At 38.4% G+C, this 20820-nt stretch overlaps 1 protein-coding gene across 1 annotated transcript; it reads left to right on the top strand.

Annotated features, from left to right (window-relative positions):
* Positions 1–3020: 3020 nt before the first annotated feature.
* RAB32 (RAB32, member RAS oncogene family) lies at positions 3021–18728 on the top strand. Its single transcript, XM_003255847.3, has 3 exons — positions 3021–3444; positions 13260–13537; positions 18230–18728. The coding sequence occupies exons 1-3, from the start codon at positions 3195–3197 to the stop codon at positions 18377–18379; spliced, it is 678 nt and encodes a 225-aa protein (XP_003255895.1). The 5' UTR covers positions 3021–3194; the 3' UTR covers positions 18380–18728.
* Positions 18729–20820: the final 2092 nt, after the last annotated feature.

The raw sequence follows: 20820 nt of genomic DNA on the forward strand, positions 1-20820 counted from the left end.
AATCCCACTTCCAGGTATTCTCCAAAAGAATGAAAATCAGAATCTTGAAGAGATATTAGCACCCAAATGTTCAATACAGCACAATTGACAATAGTCAAAGTGTGGAAGCAATCTAAATATCTACGGAAGGATAAATGGATTAAAAAAAGTGGTATGTATTACTAGATACATAAGAACTTTTAAGTTCAAGAAGCGAATTCTGATCCAAACCGCTGTGCTCCTAGACACTTATCAGCAACATCTCCTGGGAACTTGTTAGAAATGCAAATTATTTGCCTCACCCTAGATCTGAATCAGAACCCCTCTGTTTTAACAAACCCAGAACTCTCAAGTTTGAAAACCACTCATCTAAACCCTTATCCTGTCTTTGAATCATTGATCCACAACTTTATCCTGCCTTTAGCAGTGACCTTTTCTAATTTTAAGCACCACCACAATTCTGCCTCTAAAGTCAGTGGAAATTCAGGAGGGCTAGAGAAGGACGAATATAAAAAAAAATCTATGGTATTACATATGTACGGAGCAAAATGCTGCACTTTGTCCAAAAATTGGGGGATTTCCTTTTTTTCCCAAACTGTACATGGGTTTGGAAGGGCTCTCTAATTGGGTGAACATAAAAGCCATGTACTGGTTGGCTGTACTTCCACATCTGTGGTTTTTCAATAACTATTCTAGAAAAAGGTTTTACTCCCACCTTGACTTCTAAATTTTAAAACACCTCCATCTCTGGAAAACACTTTTCAATAATTGTCAATTAGAGTGAGGATAGTAGGGCAAGCAGCTGCTTTAGTTTATTTAAGGAAGCTTCCAGGCGATGTCAGCTCCAGGTGTTTCTAAATATTAAGGTGATGGGGTACATCCCTCAACTTTATAGAGAAAGCAAGGGGCTGTCCCCTATGTTTCTTCTTTAAAAACCCACGAGGCTACTACTTTCCAATCAATTTCCTGTGATTTATCTTAGCGCATTTACATCTAATCCAAACACTACCAGATGAAGGCTGAAAAAGGATTGTTAGGGAAGTAAAGTAAGATGGCTTCAGAGTCCCTGCGTCTTCTTTCGCAAACTCCTTCCATAATTTAAATGCTAAAGCATGATAAGGTTTTTAATAGACTATTTTGTTGTGTGTGTGTGTGTATATATGTATACATATATATATCTCTCTCTAAGGTATACGGCATGATGTTTTCATATACATAGTGAAATAGTTACTAGAGTTAAGCAAATTAACAAATTAACATGTCCATCATCTCACATAGTTACACAATTTTTTCTTTTCTTTTTTCTTTTTTTTTTTTTTTTTTTTTTTGAGATGGTCTCACTCTGTCGCCCAGGTGGAATACAGTAGTGCGATTAAGCTCACTGAAGCCTGGACCTCCCAGGCTCAGGTAATCAGCCCACCTCAGCCTCCTGAGTAGCTGGGACTACAGGTGGGTGCCACCACACCTGGCTGCAATTTTTTTTTTTTTTTATGGTAACAGCACTTACAATCTACTCTCTGAGCAAATTTCGAGTTTACAATACAATATTATTAACTATAACGCTCATGCTACATTAGATCTTAGGACTTATTCATCCTATATAACTTCAACTTTGTACACTTTGACCTGCATCATTCCGTTTCTTCCCTGCCCCTGGTAACCACCACTCTTTCCATGTATTCCGTGTGTGTGTGTGTGTGTGTGTGTGTGTGTAAGATTTCACATATAAGTGATATTGCACAGTATCTTTCTATCTTTCTTTTTGTCTGGCTTATTTCACTTAGCATAATGTCCTCCAGGTTTATCCATGTTGTTGCAAATGGATCGCCTTCTAAAGGCTGAATGATATTCCATTGTGTGTGTGTGTGTGCGTCCGTGTATATGCGCGCGTGCATGCATATATATGTATCACAATTTCTTTATCCATTCATCGTTAACAGACACTTTGGTTGTTTCCAAATCTTCGCAACTGTGAATAATGCTGCATGAACTCGAGAGTGATTTCTATGAGATCCTGATTTCATTTCCTTTGGGTATACAACCAGAAGGATGGCTGGGTCACTGGCTTTAGCAACGATTTTTGCAACATCACACCAAAAGCCCAGGCAACCAAAGCAAACCTAGATAAATGGGACTTCATCCAACTAAAATGCTTCTGCACCGCATAGGAAATAATCAACAAAATGAAAAAAAAACAGCCTACAGATTGGGAGAAAATATTTGTGAGCCATATATCTGATACGGGGTTAATATCCAAAATACATTAAGTTCACAGAACTCAGCCAAAATAAATAAATAAAACACCCAGTTAACTAATGGGCAAAGGATCTGAATGGACTTTTCTTTTCAGACGAAGTACGAATGGCCAACAGGTATAAGAAAAGGCGCCCAAAATCACTAATGAACAGGGAAAAGCCACTAGGTATCTCCTCACACCTGCTAGGATGACTGTTATAAAAAAGATAAGCGATAATAAGTGTCGGTGATGTGCGGAGCAAAGGGAACCTTGTACACTGGTGGTGGGAATGTGCACTGGAACAGCCATTATGGAAAACCCTACGGAGGTTCACTCAAAAAGTTAAAAACAGAACTACCAGGCCTGGCCTGGTCAGGTGCCACTTCCTTTCCCATCTAAAGGGGACTGCTGGCGACCCAAGGCAAGGCTCGCAGGTGTGGCTCTCCCTGCGGTCAGAGTAGGACAGGAGGTGGATTTCCAGGCCAGAGGCTTCCCGGCTGGGCCCGGAACCCAGGCTGACCCCCCAGGCCGACCCCGGCCCCGGAGGGGGCTCAACGACCTCGGCGCCTACTCAGGCCCCCAGTGAACCTCCGGGGCCCATGAAGGCTCCAGGCCGGCTCCCCGGGGGCCCACCAGCGGGCGTCTGGACCTCCCTCCACGCAGCGACCGCCAGGAGGCGCCGCCCGGGAGAGGAAGTCCAGTTGGGCCCGGCCGGGCTTGAGGGGCGCAGGGCGGGAGCCGCCTCGCGCAGGGTCTTCCCCAGGCCGGCGCCAGGCCCTGCCCTCGTCCGGCCCCGCCCGGGCCGCGAGCACTGGCGGGTTCCGGGTCCTGTGACCGGTCAGGCGGCGTCAGCGGGCGCGGCGGAGGGCGGGCCGGCCTCGGGGGAGTTTCCGCGGCCGCCGGGGGCGCGGCGGCAGAGCGCGAGGCCGGGCAGGGGGCCAGACTCGGAGCCCAGGCGCGCCCGACAGCCGCAGCGCTCATGGCGGGCGGCGGAGCCGGGGACCCCGGCCTGGGGGCGGCCGCCGCCCCGGCGCCCGAGACCCGCGAGCACCTCTTCAAGGTGCTGGTGATCGGCGAGCTTGGCGTAGGCAAGACCAGCATTATCAAGCGCTACGTGCACCAGCTCTTCTCCCAGCACTACCGGGCCACCATCGGGGTGGACTTCGCCCTCAAGGTCCTCAACTGGGATAGCAGGACTCTGGTGCGTCTGCAGCTGTGGGACATCGCGGGTAAGCGCGGCCGCGAGTTTCCCACTCCAGAGCCCCGCCGGGCCGCCTGGCTCCTCTCTGCCTCTTTTCTTTTTCTTCTCTGCCTGAACTCGTCTGCCTGGGTACATTTAGGAGAAGAGAGAGGCCCAATCCAAGGGCGAGATGCGATGGACGCGGTCGGCTGGACTCGGTGGGGCCCGGAGGATGGGATGGGCAGTAGGAGTTGGTGCAGGTCCTGCACGCCAGAGCTCGCTCTCCTGAAGGGAGGCGAGGAGGCCAGGGGGCCTTTTCCAGAAGTTTGAACTCTGAATAATGCAAGTGTATCATACATACACCAGGACTAGTTGAGAAGGCTGCTTTGGAGCGGGCCGGCGCCTCTCAGCCTCAACTCAAGTTCAGAGGGATTGGGTGACTTACCCGAAGCTGCACTCCTAGTTAGTGACACCACCAAGACCAAAAGCCAGGTTCCTTTCCAGATCATTTTCCACCACCTGCCTTGGCTCTGAGACTGGCCTTTGTGAGGGAAACTCCATTCCTCAAATACTTTGCTCTCATCGGAAGCCCAGGACAGACACTCCGTGAAGATTTGGGAAAGCTTTTCTGAAACTTTACACTCACTCCTTCCTCTCTTGCTAAACCAACACCTAGTCCCATCCCTGGTGCCCTCGCCCCCCCCCCCGCCCCCCCACTCCTCAATACACTGTTTCTCTGCCATTTGCTTTCATTTGTTCTGTTTGAGGGGGTACATTTCCCTCTGCTCTGATTTATGAACACTTGAACTTTGCCTGGTGTGGTGGTTGGGAGTGGGCGTTTTAAGATGATGTTAACTATTGGAAAGTTCATAGAAATGGTACCAAGCCAAGCACCAGTGGCTCACGCCTGTAATCCCAGTACTTTGGAAGGCCTAGACTGGAGGATCGCATGAGCACAGGAGTTCGAGACCAGCCTGGGCTGTTAGTGAGATCCTGTCTCTACAAAATACATACATACATATATACATACGTACATACAAAAAATTAGCCAGGTGTGGTCGTGTGTGCCTGTAGTCCCAGCTACTCAGCAGCCTGAGGCAGGAGGATCACTTGAGCCTAGGAGAGGTCAAGGCTTCAGTGAGCTGTGTTCTCACCACTGTACTCCAGCCTGGTCAACAGAGTGAGACCCTATCTCAGAAAAAAAAAAAAGTACGAAAATTACTCTGTTCAATCATTACAGGTGTTAAGAAGCACAGTCTGCAGTACAGCATTAGAATGGGAGCTGGTTTAGGGTTAGAGGACACCTGAGGCCACCTTTCATTCTACAGTCCCTACACTGAAGCCCATAGAGGGTACAGCTACCTGGCTGGTAGCAGAGTGGTTGGGGGGGGGCGGATCACAGGTCTACTGTCTGTCTGCCAGGTAGTGCTCTTGTCATTTATAGCTTGTTACATAAGAAAGAGTATTAAATAATTGTAACCTATAACTCATTCATTTAAGAGCACGTTTCTGTCCCTCAGATAGGAGAATAAATGTATGCAACTCAGTCCCTCAGAAAAAAGGAGTAATCAGCCAGGGACTCAGCTTTTTGTTGTTGTTTTTTGTTACCAAAAACCAAAAGTTCGTTTGAAAAGTCATCTTTGAAGGCAGAGGTTTTTTCGAAACACTTCCTGCCGTTGCACAGAACCCTAATGAGCAGTATTTCTGCTTCTTGACAAAGTCATGGATTCTAAAGGTTGCCTTACCATGTGACAGTCATTCTCCAGGAATCTGCAACATAGCTGAGGATTTTCACAAAGATGGTTTTAAAACCTTGCTTACAAGGGTGATCGACCTTGCCTTACTCTTTATGTAAATTATGGCATTTTGTTATTAAATTACGATTGGGTCCTACTGCTGCTAAATTAGTATGAGTAACTAGATTTTTAAGTGTTTGTAGTTAGAAACTTGAGAAAGTAAAAGCAGGAGTAAGATATAAATTTTCTTTCTGGTATCACCTCTTCTTTTTTTATTAATCACAGACCTCGAATGACAGGAAGGGGTCATATCTAGTTTTTATCAGACTCTGATACACATCTGCCTAGATGGGATATCCTTGTACTTTTCACTAAATCCAAAGCTTGAGTTTTACCAGGGAGGAAAACAGAAGTTTAAGATCTCCAAAAGGGATTTCTGGATGTTAGATATTGTTTCAACAGGTATTGTTGTCCCATACAGCAAGTACAGACCAGCAATTTACAAAATTAGAGGTAAATTTATAGAAATTATTAGGCTTACATTATAAGTAAGATTTTCAGAGATAGAATTTTAATATAAGGAAAGTGAGGGAGAAAAATAGCTTAGTGAGAGACCAAAAAAAAAAAAAAAAAACTGTTTTAGAGACCAAAAAAAGCAAAACAAAACAAAAAATCTTTAGCCTAAAGTTTGGAGAACTACATTACTAACTGTTTGATTTGAATATTTGAGCTACTAGTGAATCTCAGCTCATACCATTTGAATTAAGTAATGATGATGTAATGAAAGCAAACTGAAGGCTGCTCCACAAACTTCCCCCATGGCTAAGCATACTTGCCTTATGTAGTAACAAAGTTGGATCATATTTAATTCTCAAATAATAGAAATAGTCTTTGATTGCAAAATAGTAAGTAGAGCCAGCTACTTGCCATAACTAAGTTAAGGTGTGGTGTTCTTACTAGTTAGGTTTTTTTTTTTTTTTTTTTTTGGTTGCTTTAGTGAGAGGGCAAAGTAGTAAAGAAATTATGACAAATCTCCATCCTTGAAAGCTTTGGCAAGTATGATAGGCTAGAATTGTCAAATGTTTTCTACACATGTAGCCAAGCAGATTCAGCTGAACTCTTCAAGTTAAGAACCATTGTGATCCTCAGATACATGAATCTGTTCTTATGGCATTGAAGGAATCTGGCTTTAAAATACAGATGCAGTTTAGTGCAGTTTTTGTGTTAGACAATTGCGATCTCTTAACTCACACGTACTTTGGGACTGCTGCTCAAAACATAACTGAAATATACTAAAATCTAGAAGTCTTTGATAACACTTTACAGAGATCTTAATAAATGCATACTCAAGATATAGCAAGAGATGTCTCTGATCTTCCTTTTAATGCTCAGTATAGGTAAAGTAGTATTTGGTTTACTATTATGTACTTATTGCCTATTAGTCACCATAGAATTTTTCAGGCAAATTGAAAGACTGGTCTAGGTTAAATCTTAAAAAACAAGTTTGTCCATTTAGGTCTAGTATACTTTAGCCTTCATGTATTGACTGAGTTTAGGATCAACATTTTTTAATAAAAATCTGAATGAGTAACTCTCCTTTGGGCCAAAGGACAAATTGAGAACAGTCTGCTCTGAAGTTCATATAAATGATATTTACCCAAGCATAAAATGCATGCTTAGAAGATATAAACTATATAATTTATGCCTAAACTTATTTTACATTGTTTTAATTCCCATCCAAAATAGAATGTGGATCCTGATTGCCTTGCTCCATCTTATACTTTGTCAATTAGTATACCTAGTAATCTCCCTTTGTCTTTTTTTTCATAACTCTCCTATCATCCTTCATGAGCAAGAATCTAGAATATTACCTCTGACACTTTCCTGATTTTAAAGGTAGTTTTCAGTCAGATATACACATATTTCTAATTATAAAGAAGCCATGCTTTGAGGAATTAGTCTGTGTAATTATTTGTAGTCTCCATCTTAAACACAGATCCTGCAGTTAAGTTTCCAGTGTTTATTGGTGGCTGATTACATACCAAGTCATTTACAAGGCTTTTTAAAATCTTTGTTACATATGGGTAATCTGGCTCTTGTACTATCTTGCCATCCTCAGCCTTATTCAAGCTCAATTGCTGTGCTGAATTATAAGCAAAGCCTACTGGCTCATTTACATCTGTAAATCTTTCACTATTCCTGAGTCCTGAGACACCTTTGAGTGCCACAGTCTGGGCTATCCATTCACAATTGTCCAGGCAGGCAGCTGGTCAGCATAATAACATATTTGTATTACTGCACATGGAAATTCCCCTGATAATGGTAGTCCTGTTGCCCTTCCGTTTTGAATATGTTACCATTCTTCACTGCCTCAATTAGCCCTCATAAGCTAAAAGGTGCTCAGGTTAGCAGTAGAGATAGTGGAGCACAGATAGGAAGTTCTACAACTTTCCTTTGCTCTCAGCCATTTGCCATTCTACCTTTTGAGCTGAATGAATTGTAGGTTTTAGTGGTCCTGTAATCTAAACACAGAGAGGTATAGTAACTTGTATGGAGACAGGTTTCATGACTCAGATATGAAAGCAATACGCTTTTAAAAGGATAGCATAATTTTGGTTTATTGATGTCAAAACAGCAGCACAAATACTTTTCGAAATTTTCAAATGTTCTGGTTATCATGAAATTAGTCATGTATATGTTGTCTTGACCTTCCAATTTTCTTAAGCTTTTGATATGAAAATTTCAGTGAGTCTTATTCTGTTATAAATGTACCCAGGATTTTGCTTTTAGTCAGATATGATGGGGACATCAGATCAGGAGATGGATTGCCATTTGAAAGATAGTTTATTACAGTTCCTAAGAGTGGGGGCACATTATGCCACACCACACAAGATCACAGGGAAAAGCAGCAGGGTTGGTCATGAGAAAGAAGGAGCAAGGAAAATGCGTGGGCTGGAGCTTTTACTGTGGCTTTTGCAGGAAGGAACCAGTGAGGTAGGGTAGGTAAGCTGAGCAAGTTGAGGATTGGCTAGTTGGAATAATTTTGGTGTACTCTGGGTGATAGGAGTGGTCTCTAGTTGTCAAGTATCGGGCCCTGGGGTGATTTGGGATAGGGGATAGTGTCCCAGACTGCAGGAGCCTGGTGCAAGGAGACAGGTGGGAGGTATGGATTTAGGATTGATGGGCTGACTGATACGGTGTACATATCAAAGGTGTGCTCTAAGATAGCTCCTTTGCTCTCTCTAGAAATTAGCTAACCGCTAACCGTGGTTGGGTCAGTCCCACCCCAGGCCCACAGTGCCCCAAGTTGTCAAAACATCATAAAATACAGAAAAACAAAGCACAATTAATACATATTCCTAGGCACTGACTAAAGATTGAGAGATTAAAGTACTCTTCCAAAGAAGGAAAATTTGAAGGTCTCAGATTTATAGCCTAGGAATAGCATTTCCTTAAAATAATGAGGATTTCACACTAAATCAACACTTAAGTAATAGAGAGTGGGCTACGTCCACAAGTTGAAGTTATCTTAAGTTTGTAGAGATCTTCTCTTGGATGGTGAAAGAAGTGCATAGATATAAATTTGGGGAGACTTCTGGAGGGTGAGAAAAAAGAACAAGGTAAAGTTGCTTTAGAATTCTGTTATTCAATTATATTTTCAAAAGTTTTTTTGTGCTTTTTAATAGTTGAGTAGGCTGCAAATATCTAGTCTTTTCACTGTTCTTTTACTGATCTTGAGAAAGACAGACCCAGATGAAAATAAATGGATGGCAAGGGTTTAGTTTAAGGCTCTAACAGTCTTTCTAATTAACAGATGCCCATGTATTCTCCTCTTCCCCATTATTTTCGCTCACTTCTATCCAGATATTTTTCTTAAGCATCATCTGTAGTGGTTTTTCTACTTTTTCATTCAGTTTTGTTACTCTTTTACTTTACAGATTTATTTAATCTCAGTTTCAAAAGGTGGTAGATGAGCAAAAATGATACTTTGTACGTGATTTAAGTTAGTTTTACAACTGGAGGAACTTAGCATATCTATGTGTTGTAAATCTTTGAAGCAACATAGTTAAATATAGGTTACACCTACTTAGGTTTTTGGAGAGCAACCCTTAATTTTATGTTACAATTATTATTTTAAATTCATCCTATCTTTTCCCACTCCCTAATTAAACTTCATGTGTTTTGGAAATTTTTGTTTTTTAACTTGCTTTACCATCTCTGAAGCACTAATGAATTAGTTAAGAATTTCTTAAAAAGAGATTACAAATTCATTAAAATAGAAAGTATATTTTACTATTATTTTAGAAAATAAACTATTTCCCTAAATACATGGTCTTGGCCTTTTGATGCTAGGTTATTTACATTTTATTCCCATTGCCATCTGGATTCAGTGATTGTAGAATATATAGAAAATCGGTATAACATTCAAGTTATAATACGGGAACCTAAAATATCAATGTTAGAGCCAGGAGGACTTAGTGATCCCTAAAGATCCCTGAGACCAGTTGGCATAGTTAAGCCAAAAAAGTTTCTTGCCTGAGGTTGCTTGAATTTGGGTGCTTGGCATTCTGAATCTCTGGTATAGTTGGACTTTTATCAAGTTTGTTTTTCTCTGCAAACCATTTTTACCATTACAAGGTATAGCACATAACGAGCTAATAGTTTAAAGCTTTCATATGTTTAATGTGCCATTTTTAAAAAGCATACTCAGGCTTTCATCATGCAATAAACTTGTGGAGCACTTAATAATAGCTGACGTTTATGCAGGGCTTACCTGGCATTTTACACTGTTTTGAACTTGAAGTATAACTTAACATGCATAGACCCTAAGTGGATACATTTATGAATTTTTATATACCATCTCCACTTCAAGATATAGAATATTCTTAGCCTCCTAAAACAGAAGTCAGCTACGTTTTCTATAAAGGGCCTGACAAGTGTTTTAGGTTTTGTAGGCCATTTCATCTATGTGGCTACTACTCAACCCTGCCATTGTAGGTCAAAAACAGACATAGACAATATGTAAACAAATAAGGGTGACTGAATTCCAGTAAAACTTTTTTTAGGTGGATTATGCCATTGGCTGTAGTTCATCAAACTGCCCTGGAAGTCTTAGGCAGGGACTAAGTTTAACCCTCTCAGTGACCCTCGAATGTAGGTATTATTTTGTATACTTTTATGGAGGTATAATTGACATACAATAAGCAGTACAATTTGAAAAGTTTTTACATCATTATAGTCAATATTTCAAATATTTTCATCATCGCAAAAGTGTTTTTCTCTTGCCCCTTTGGAATATATATACCCTGCCTTTCCCAAGGCAACCATTTATCTGCTTTCTTTTACCATATTGGCATAGTTTGCACTTTTTTCAATTTGATATGAATGAATTCATGTAACATTACCCACCTGCACTCTGACCTGGCTTCTTTTATAAAGCATAATGATTTTGAAATACATCCATGTTGTTGCTTGTATCCATGGTTTTGTTCCTTTCCTTTCTATTGTTGAGCTGTATTTCGTTGTATAACTAGACGATAGTTTATCCATTAATCTGTCGATTGACATTTTATTTGGCATGTGTGAACATAACGTGACTTTGAGAGTTCCAGTTGTCCACATCCTGGTCAACACTTGGTGTATTCGGACTTCTTAATTTTAGCCATTCTTGTGGGTGTGAAGTGTCATTGTGATTTATATTTACATTTCTCCAGTGAGTCATGATGTTGAACATCTTTTCCTGTGCTTATTTTTTCATCACATACGTTTTTTGGTAAACTGTCTGTTCCAATCTTTTGCTTACATTATTAATTTTTTTATCTTCTTCTTTGTGAGTCTTGAGATTTTTATATATTCTGGGTACAAGCCCTTTGTCAGATAAACAGTTTGCATTTTTTCTCCTAGCCATTGCCTTTTGTTTTCACTTACTTAACCATGTAATTGATACTTTTAATTTGCCCTATAGTGTGGTTGTTTAAAAAGTACACTCTGATGTCAGGACTGCCACCGAATTTTGAATCCTAATCTTGGGAACTAAAGAAAATGAATTAATATTTTTAAGCCACAGGATCTTCTTCTAAATTACTTGTCATAAACATTTCTGATTTTCTTGTGCTTACCGGAAAGGTTATATGAGTAAATATTTAAATAAGACTCACTAATAAAAGGAAATACTGAAATTTACAGATGATTCACAAAATAAAAAAAAGCAACAGTCACTAAAGTTTAACAGCTCTTTGTTAACTTCTAGGTTTCTGACTGTTCTTTTACTCATTTGGCACCCCACTCTCTTTTCTAAATTAAAGATATAGTCCAAAGGAATACTTTATTACCTTTTGTTTATCTGACAAAGGGCTTGTACCCAGAATATATAAAAATCTCAAGACTCCCAAAGAAGAAGATAAAAAAATTAATAATGTAAGCAAAAGATTGGAACAGACAGTTTACCAAAAAATGTACGTGATGAAAAAATAAGCACAGGAAAAGATGTTCAACATCATGACTCACTGGAGAAATGTAAATATAAATGTAATTATCTTGAAATCTTACTTTTTCAATTTCCTAATTTAAGACTATCATATCTTGTTGCTTAGTCTTTTCATATTCAATAATTAAAATATATAAAAATGGAAGTGGTTGGTAATGTGTGCACTGCATTTGAAATTGGAGTCTGAATCATTTCAATGCATATAGTCTTTCTGCAGAATAGCGATTTTGAACAGTTGGCATATCATCTAAGTTTTTATAAATGTCAGCATTATGAGCCAGTGAACTATATAATGGTCAGATTTACATTACAATAAAATATGAACATAATAGTAGGGTTTCATATGTGACCATTTGTTACAGTAAACTTTAGACCTTTGGACTATTACAGTACAGCTTCAGTTAAACCATATAAGGAGTCATCACAAAACAAACCTTAAATTATCCATTCACATTTGACCATTGTTTTATTCTTCTTCCATTATTCCCTAAAACAATATATAAAATTATATTGCATTGTAGAGTTTGAAGAAGGAAGAATTTTATATTTTGGGGTATCTTTGCATCTGTGCAGAGAAAATGTATCAATAAAATGTAGATAAAGCCTGTTGCTCATGTGTTTCAAGAGAAAAGTGTCTTTATCATAGAACAGAATGATACGTCTTAGATGTGCATTGATTGCCAATCATTTTTCCTTCACACTGTAGTCAGTAACTAAGTCAAGGCAACTGCAAGATAGTTCAGAAAGGCTAGCATCCCACTTCTATAGGTGTGTGGAAGTCAGAAGACCTGGATTCTAGTCCTGTCTTCTTTAGTCAGTGCCACTATAATCCTGGCCAAGCATCCATTTTCCTGTTGTTACATCTGTCAGATGAAAAGAAGGGTCTTTCCTATGCCAAAGATTAGTACAATAGCAGATAGTAAGAGAATGCTTTGCAAAGTCCTATATAATGTACAAAGAAGATTTTTCCAAAAGTGTTTGACATAAGTTAAATTATTTGAAAAGTACAATGATATCTGAAGAACCCTGGAATTGATTCTTCTTGTAACAACACAACCAATTGTGCTTTTTGTTCTGAAATGGATTTTCATGTGTCTACTACTTACAGGGGTGAAATCTTGCATATTGAGTCAGAAGTGGGTATGGGCTAGAGATAAGAAGGAGAGATGATTTGAGAACATGAACTACTTTATCTCATGTCCAGCCGTAATCTGTTTGACTAGCATGTTACCCACTGCACTTATCTCCTTCCTGCAGGCTTCATTTCTTCTATTCTTGTCTCTTCTTCCTCTACTTCCAGCTTTGTGTTTTCCTTTAGTGCCTCTCTTCTCTTAGACTAAGGAGAGAGGAATTGGAATAAATGACAGACTTTGTAGCTTTAAATATTGTCATATTGGTTTTTATGGAGAATATGTTGTACAGAACATAAAACTAATTCATTATGTACTTAAACCAAATTATCAGACACATCTGCTCTATGGGTCATGGTCTGTATGGATAGCCTTGATCACACCAGGTTATGTTGCTGTGGAATGGAAGATATTTGTTCATAGTATTGCTCTTGGGGTTAAAGGGGTTATACCTAAATGTAGACTCTGTCTGAATTACAAGTTTTTAATTTTTTCTTATATTTATGTCTAGGGCAGGAGCGATTTGGCAACATGACCCGAGTATACTACAAGGAAGCTGTTGGTGCTTTTGTAGTCTTTGATATATCAAGAAGTTCCACATTTGAGGCAGTCTTAAAATGGAAAAGTGATCTGGATAGTAAAGTTCATCTTCCAAATGGCAGCCCTATCCCTGCTGTCCTCTTGGCTAACAAATGTGACCAGAACAAGGACAGTAGCCAGAGTCCTTCCCAGATGGACCAATTCTGCAAAGAACATGGCTTTGCCGGATGGTTTGAAACCTCTGCAAAGGTGAGATCTGCTTTGCTTATGCATCTTTTGCTTTCTGGCTCATAAATCTGAGCTGTAACTGTAAAGTATTTAGATGTATTTATGTGAGTGGTGTTTGAAAGTCTGGAAAATGAGAAATGTAGCATGGATGTGTTATAGCTTCTTTCAGTCCACAACAGGACTGCTTTCCAAATTGGCTAATGGCTAATAGAAGGGCAGATTTTCCATCAAAACAAAAAGAGTTATTTAGAGCAAAAAGCAAATGACATTTTCTGTGAGTTTGAGTTTTTAACTTCTCATGCAACTAGAGTGGATGGGGGTATTGTCAAGCACAAGAATTTTTGGTTTTTACAAAAGGCTGAGTGAATAGGAAGATGCCTCTGGTGAAGATGTGTGTCACATGCAGGACCATGTGAAAAGATCAGAGAGATTTATTCAGATGATGTTTGAAGAGTTTTAGGTTAACTGTGTATAAAAGATTTGAAACAGCCGGAAAGTATCAACATTTGTGGTATGCTTCATAAACAGTAGAGTGAGAATTTTTTCTTTTGTCTATTATGGAAAGCTGAATAAAATATTTTCTGAAGGAAAAAATAAAACACTAAGTTGGCTTTCAAAAATCTTAACAGTCTAGTGACCAGGCACGGTGGCTCATGCCTGTAATCCTAGCACTCTGGGAGGCCAAGGCAGATGGATCGGGCAGATCGCTTGAACTGGGAGTTCGAGACCAGCCTGGGCAACGTGGTGAAACCCCATCTCTACCAAAAATACACAAAGTAGCTGAGCATGGTGGTGCATGCCTGTGGTCCTAGCTTCTCAGGAGGCTGAGGCGGGAGGATCACTTGTGTCTGGGAGGCAGAGGTTGCAGTGAGCTGAGATCACGCCACTGCACTCCAGCCTGGGTGACAAAGTGAGACCCCATCTTAAAAAAAAAAAAATCTTAACAGTCTAGATATAGAAAAAAGGTGAAAATTATACATATATAAAATGTTTGGGGGGAGTTACGTGCATTGGAAGTTTCACTTAAGGGGGTTAGTGACAATCAGATTTATGTAAGAATGATGAAATGTTTGAAAAATTCTGTGATGACAGATAAACATTATACCATAAATTTGTTGAAATCTTAACACAGTTCTAGCTTTTAGTTTATGTTCTGTGGATTTCGTGTGTGTGTTTATGTGTGTTTTTATATATGTATGTATGTATCATTGTTCCTCCAAATCACCCACCTCATTCTGGATATTTACTATCAGATTGGGTTTAGCTCTACTAGAAACTTACCCTTAGAGTGAAAAACTACTTGATGCCAATGATGATCTGCAGGATCAAAGCAAAGCAATGAGAGACTGCACAAAAGGAGACTGCTCCAAAAATATTGCGCAGTGATGGAGTCACTGGGAAAAAAAAGACTGTCTACTGCAGGCGGAAATGTACACTCCTAAGCTAGAGGCTAATTGTTTGAATAAATATAGCATCTTAAAATTTCCTTTCATAAATAAAACATAGTGATAGAAGAAAGATGAAGCCCAGGAGTGCTATGTGAGCACTTAACCTGACATGAAGGAGAAAATCACAGAAAGAAAGCCTTCTTATAGAGAAGTCACCTCATTCTCCCAAGGAGCTAGGACCACAGGCGTGTGCCACCATGCCCAGCTACTTTTTGTATTTTTAGTAGAGACAGAGTTTTGCCATGTTGCGCAGGCTGGACTCAAACTCCTGAGCTGGAGCGATCCGCCCGCCTCAGCCTTCCAAAGCACTAGGATTACAGGTGTGTTCTTCTGGACACTCATGCCCTCTGCTCTGTATGCCTATTGGGTGATTTGCTCTACTTGCCAGCTTTGCTGTAAAAAGACAAAAAAAAAAAAAGGCAGTAAATATAACTGCTTATGCGAGTGTGCGTTTTGGTGGAGGAGTTTTATAAATGATAGACAAAATTCCCCTTTAGGCTCTATTTAATCTTTCAGATAATAAATCCAGATTTGCCCCCAGATGTAAGACGTCATGTGACTAGTAGCTTGTGACTATGTAAGTCATCGGTTTCATTTTATGTATGGATAGGATTACACGCAGAGGTGAAAGGTGAAACACTGGTTAAGAGTAAAAGTTTCAAGTTTTCTCTGTGCTTCCCTACAAATATAATAGAAGCAGCTTCTGTAGAATTTCCTTAGCAGTAAACCAGGCATGTTCCAAGAGAATAACAGTAATAAAAAAATTTAGGTTAAAAATCTTAGAGTTAAGGCTTAAAGTACTGCCTAAATGTCACTAATAGGTACAATTCTGAGCTGGCCAGCAGCTAACTTCAGATCTGACTTTTGCTTGAATTGCAGTCATCTGACTTTCACTAGAAACATAGGCAAAAGATAACTTTTGCAAATAAATTTCATCATTTCACCTTTATGGCAAATAATGGATTTCTAATATGAAACTTTAATAATATTAACATATGGGAATTACATTAACATGTGACTAATTACACTAACATTGGAATTTTAACCAACTGTCTCCAAATACAGTTAGAGAATTTTATAATTATTTGCTATAATGGGGATAGCTGGGACTGAATGTCACTTGGACATTCAAAAGATCAATACTTGAATTAAAGTTAACACTTATCTTGGGAGTGGAGGTAAAACATAAATAAAAAGCTTGTTTCAGTGCTATGAAAGATGCCTGTAAATAGCACAGCTGTTTTAGGTTTCTTGTTGTCTGAGAAAGGCTTTACAAATAAGGAAAAAGGCTATAATGAACCTTGTAGCATTGGATTGGATTAGAGATTAATATGAGCTTCAGGTTTCATATGTGTGTGTGTAAGAATATATGCATATATATATGTGAGTGTGTATAGATATATGTATGTACACACACATATGTGTAAACAGATAAAGAAGTTGATACAGATGCATGTGTGTATACATACATTTATTTACTAGCCATACCTGCTGAGAGGGCTTAAAAGGAATGACACCACAGAACCAATTAACTTACCTCGTGCTCAAAATTCAGTTTTTAAATATCATTCTTCAGTAAAAAGAATGGGAATCCCTGGAGAAATGCCTGATTTTAGGACGGGTGGGACAAGTCAAGTAAAGATGTGCCTGAGATATTTTGTTGTGCAAGAAACTAACGAAATGCTCACGAAATGATGGGGACATGGGACAAAGATACAGGATACTGCCATACAAGCTCCAAACATGTGAGACAATTTGAGCAACAAACTAAATAATTACTGTAATGGGTTCAACTTACAGAGTAAACTAATAATCCATGATAGAAATGAATAAATGAATAAATAAATGGGGGAGAAGGGAAACTTTTTTTCTTTTTATTTTTTTATTATACTTTTAAGTTTTAGGGTACATGTGCACAACGTGCAGGTTAGTTACATATGTATACATGTGTGGAACCTCTTTCTAACAGTAGAATTCCAGCTAATAAATGTAGAAGGAATGGCAGAAATAAAAAAGTCACCATTAAACACCACAGTGATGATTGTTGTAGGGAGAAATTAATTGATGCTAACATTAGTGGGGGAAAGTGTGGTGTGAAACAGGATATTTACATATTTGCACTAAGTACAAAGGGAAAAATAATAACTTTCCTGTGGAGAAACCTGGCAAAAACAACTTTAAGCAGTATGCTTCCTGATAAACTGTGCAGGGTACATCACTTGTGTTTTATTTCTGCCAAAAATACATAAGTTGAATTTAATGATAAGGAAACATTGAACATCACAGATGGAGGTATATTCACCAGCCAGTGCTCACTGAGAGTGTCAAGGTCATGAAAAGCAAGGAGACTGAGGAACTGTTCCAGAGTAAAAGAGACCAGGGCAACAACAGTGAAATACAGCTTATGATCCTGGATCTGAAATAGGGCATTGAGATAATTGATGCAATTTGAGTAAGCTTGTTAGACTAACACTGATACAACACTACTATGTAATTTCCTGATTTTGATAGTTGTATTCTGGTTATCTAAGATGTTAACATTGGAGAAATATGTGTGAATGGTAGGAATGTTTACTTTCTTGGCAATGTTTTTGTAAATCTGAAATTATTTAAAAATGAACAGTTAAATATTTTTAAAAATAAGCACAGTTTTTGCAATGTGTTACCTACCGTGTATTTAATGATAACTTATAATTCAGCCACACAAATGCTGTGACAGCTAATAATTCCTTGGGGTGTCGTTAATGGACATTGCACTGACAGCATTGTTTCAGGCTAATTTATGCATGACAACTAAAAGGAATAATTTGTACTTAGAGATGGAGAAATAACATGATACCTTTATCATATTTTAATGTGGTTTGAGCCCTTTCAATTTTTTTCACAGTGTATCCTGACTGCTTGAATTAGATATTCAAGGGCAGGAATTTTTTTTATTTGGAATGGCTTTATTATATGAATTGCAGCCCAGAGCAAAGATTCATTTTTCAAGCATTAAGATAGCTCATTGAACCTCAGTGGCAAAGGTTTAAGATAGGAACATCAGAAAAGGTGTCCTTCATAAAAATACGGGGGTTCTTTCCATCACCACATTATCCTTTAACATTCAACTCTAAGTGGGCACACACTTTAGTATTAGAGGAAAGTAGCTGTGCCCTTGCAATGCCACCTGTAACAAATTTTCCTGGTCGCATTCATACTCTTAATGCCTTATTCTAAGAATTAATCCTAAAAATTAATCCTGTTCTTCATTTCTGCATTACAGGATAACATAAACATAGAGGAAGCTGCCCGGTTCCTAGTGGAGAAGATTCTTGCAAACCACCAAAGCTTTCCTAATGAAGAAAACGATGTGGACAAAATTAAGCTAGATCAAGAGAACTTGAGAGCAGAGAGCAAATCCCAGTGTTGCTGATACGGCTTCTGCTTCTCTTGTGTGTGCCTCAGCTCTGAAGAAGTTCCTGAGAATGGGTTACGGATGTCATGTTAGCTGTGAGTCTTCCCACAGGTGGCACTTCAAAAGGCAGCACCACTGGGCGCCTGCACTTATTTGAAAATGGAACTTTGGGAGAAGTATCCCTGCTAGTGGCTCTGTAACTTAACAGATAACAATTAGGCTTTTGTCATTGTGGCCATCATATGGAAGATAATGTTTACATCCTTTTAAACATCTTTTTATATGACAGTTCCTCAGGATTTGGTAAGCCTTCCAAGCTGTAGCTTTCAGTGTAAGTGCTGGGGTGGTAATAAAATGTTACCTCCAGTCTTATGGTCGTTTTGAGTCTATATTTTTGCCATCTTATTGCATCCTCACTTTTTAGGGGGGTTTTTAGATTCTATTAGCCACAAAGGCTTGAGATTTCTCTTCAGCAATTTTCTATTCAAAACTTTGGAAAGGCCAGGTGTGGTGGCTCATGCCTGTAATCCCAGCACTTTAAGAAGGTGAGGCAGGAAGATCACTTGAGCCCAGAAGTTTGAGGTCACAGTGAGCTATGATTGCACCATGGCACTCCAGCCTGAGCAACAGAGTGAGAACCTCTTTCTTAAAACAAAGCAAAACAAACAAACAAATCTTTTGAAACTTCGTGTAAAATTATTTTCCTTACATATAACTTAACCATTCATAGCTGGTGTGGCATGTGGTGACTCTTCTTAAATACATTAAAATGACCTTCTTAATGACTGAAAAAGTACTCACAGCACATCTGTATTATGGATGTTTCCTTCTGGATATGGTTACTACGCCTTGGAAACTATATAAATCAGCATTTCTTCTTCTCTCTCCTTAGTCCTTTCTCTCTTCTCTTCTTCCTGTGTGTTTATGTTCATAACCGAGGGCCTAAGTGATACGATGGTTGCAATTCTTTCTGAAGTCTGTGATAGCAATGGCCAAGGAGAGAATGTATTTCAATGCATATACAATTAAATCTGAGCTTCTATAGTATGAATTGTGAAAGACACTAGGTCATGTATGGTTTTATATAAGAGTTGGGACATTTAAGGTATAATATCTAAGAAACTTAAGGCAGACTCACAATATTTGCATTACCATTTAAGCCAATTAAGGAAAATAATAAATATTTTGACTGAAGTCTTACTTTTGAATTAGTATAGTTCTATAATAGAAAGGTAATATGGGATGCACTTTTCTGCCTTAGAAAACTTTGTTCACTTTTGCCTTTTGTTTTTAAGGGACTTACTTATATCACATCCAACTTACTGATTTAAGAAAGGTCCAAACTTATTTCTTTCAAATAAAATTTTAAGAGTTTTGTGACACAATCCTAAGCTAATGCAAAATGAGGCCTTGACCAAATTTGTTTTATACATTAAGTGAACTTGGATAGGAAGGATTCATTAATTTATTGAGAACAAAAACAAAACAAAAGCCTAAGCTTGGCAAGATCTAATCCCAACACTTTGGTAAGTCAAGGCGGGAGAATCTCTTGAGCCCAGGAGTTGAAGACCAGCCCTAGCAACATAGAGAGACCTTGTCTCTACAAAAATCAAAAACAAAAACAAAACACTGAAAAACACAGCAAGAAGTGCATTTGCTTTGACAGCTGTGTTCTGGGAATAAATAATAGTTGTCAGGGACCATAAAATGTAGCTCTCTTTTCATTAAACCTAAGTTTTGCCTAGAAATCACATATATGTTTATACATTATATATTTAAGTAAGAAAAAAACCCTTTTGACCTCTTTGGATATGTATACTACATATCTACATAGCATCAGATTTTCTGAAGTGAAAATGTAAAAGACCCTGTTTAAGTAGTATATATCATTTAATGACTATAACACCTGTTTATTTTTTTAAATATTGAATTAACTCTTTCTTTCTAAAATATGTTTCATACTCCTTAGTTTTTTTCTACTCTAGGTACAACTTTTCAACCTTTTTTATATTTCAAAGTCCAATGGTATTAAGTATGAAATGGTGCTTAACTCAAATGTTAGAAATATAAAGCTTATCCTAAGTAGTTTCCGAAAAGATTGTAATCTGCTTGGAATTTTCTTTTTTATATATTAATTTTCATTTTTACAAGAAATCCATTGTGTTTAAATTCCCTTAACAGTACATTCAAAATCAGGACTATTACCCTTTCATTGCCCATCTTTACAATTGTTATTAACTTCTCAGGGTAATTTTAAGTATTGGTAATACCTTAAATAAATTGCTTTTTGTAAACACTTAGATTCTTTTTTGTGTGAGATAGTGTATTTACCATTTCCTACAGCTTAGAAATAAAACTGAGTAACTATTTCACATTACTTTAAAAGTCTTGCCACAATTTGTTTTTATAACTTAAACATAAAATTTGAATTTAGGGTGAGCTGCATAAATAGCCAAAAG

Source organism: Nomascus leucogenys, chromosome 3 (assembly GCF_006542625.1).
Source record: "Nomascus leucogenys isolate Asia chromosome 3, Asia_NLE_v1, whole genome shotgun sequence".
Lineage (NCBI taxonomy): Eukaryota > Metazoa > Chordata > Mammalia > Primates > Hylobatidae > Nomascus > Nomascus leucogenys.

Excerpts from the sequence above, each read along its gene's own strand:
- RAB32 (XM_003255847.3), top strand. The coding sequence starts at position 3,195 with ATGGCGGGCGGCGGAGCCGGGGACCCCGGCCTGGGGGCGGCCGCCGCC. Across the intron at positions 3,445-13,259 it reads GCAGCTGTGGGACATCGCGG|GGCAGGAGCGATTTGGCAAC; the intron begins GTAAGCGCGGCC and ends ATTTATGTCTAG. Across the intron at positions 13,538-18,229 it reads GGTTTGAAACCTCTGCAAAG|GATAACATAAACATAGAGGA; the intron begins GTGAGATCTGCT and ends TCTGCATTACAG.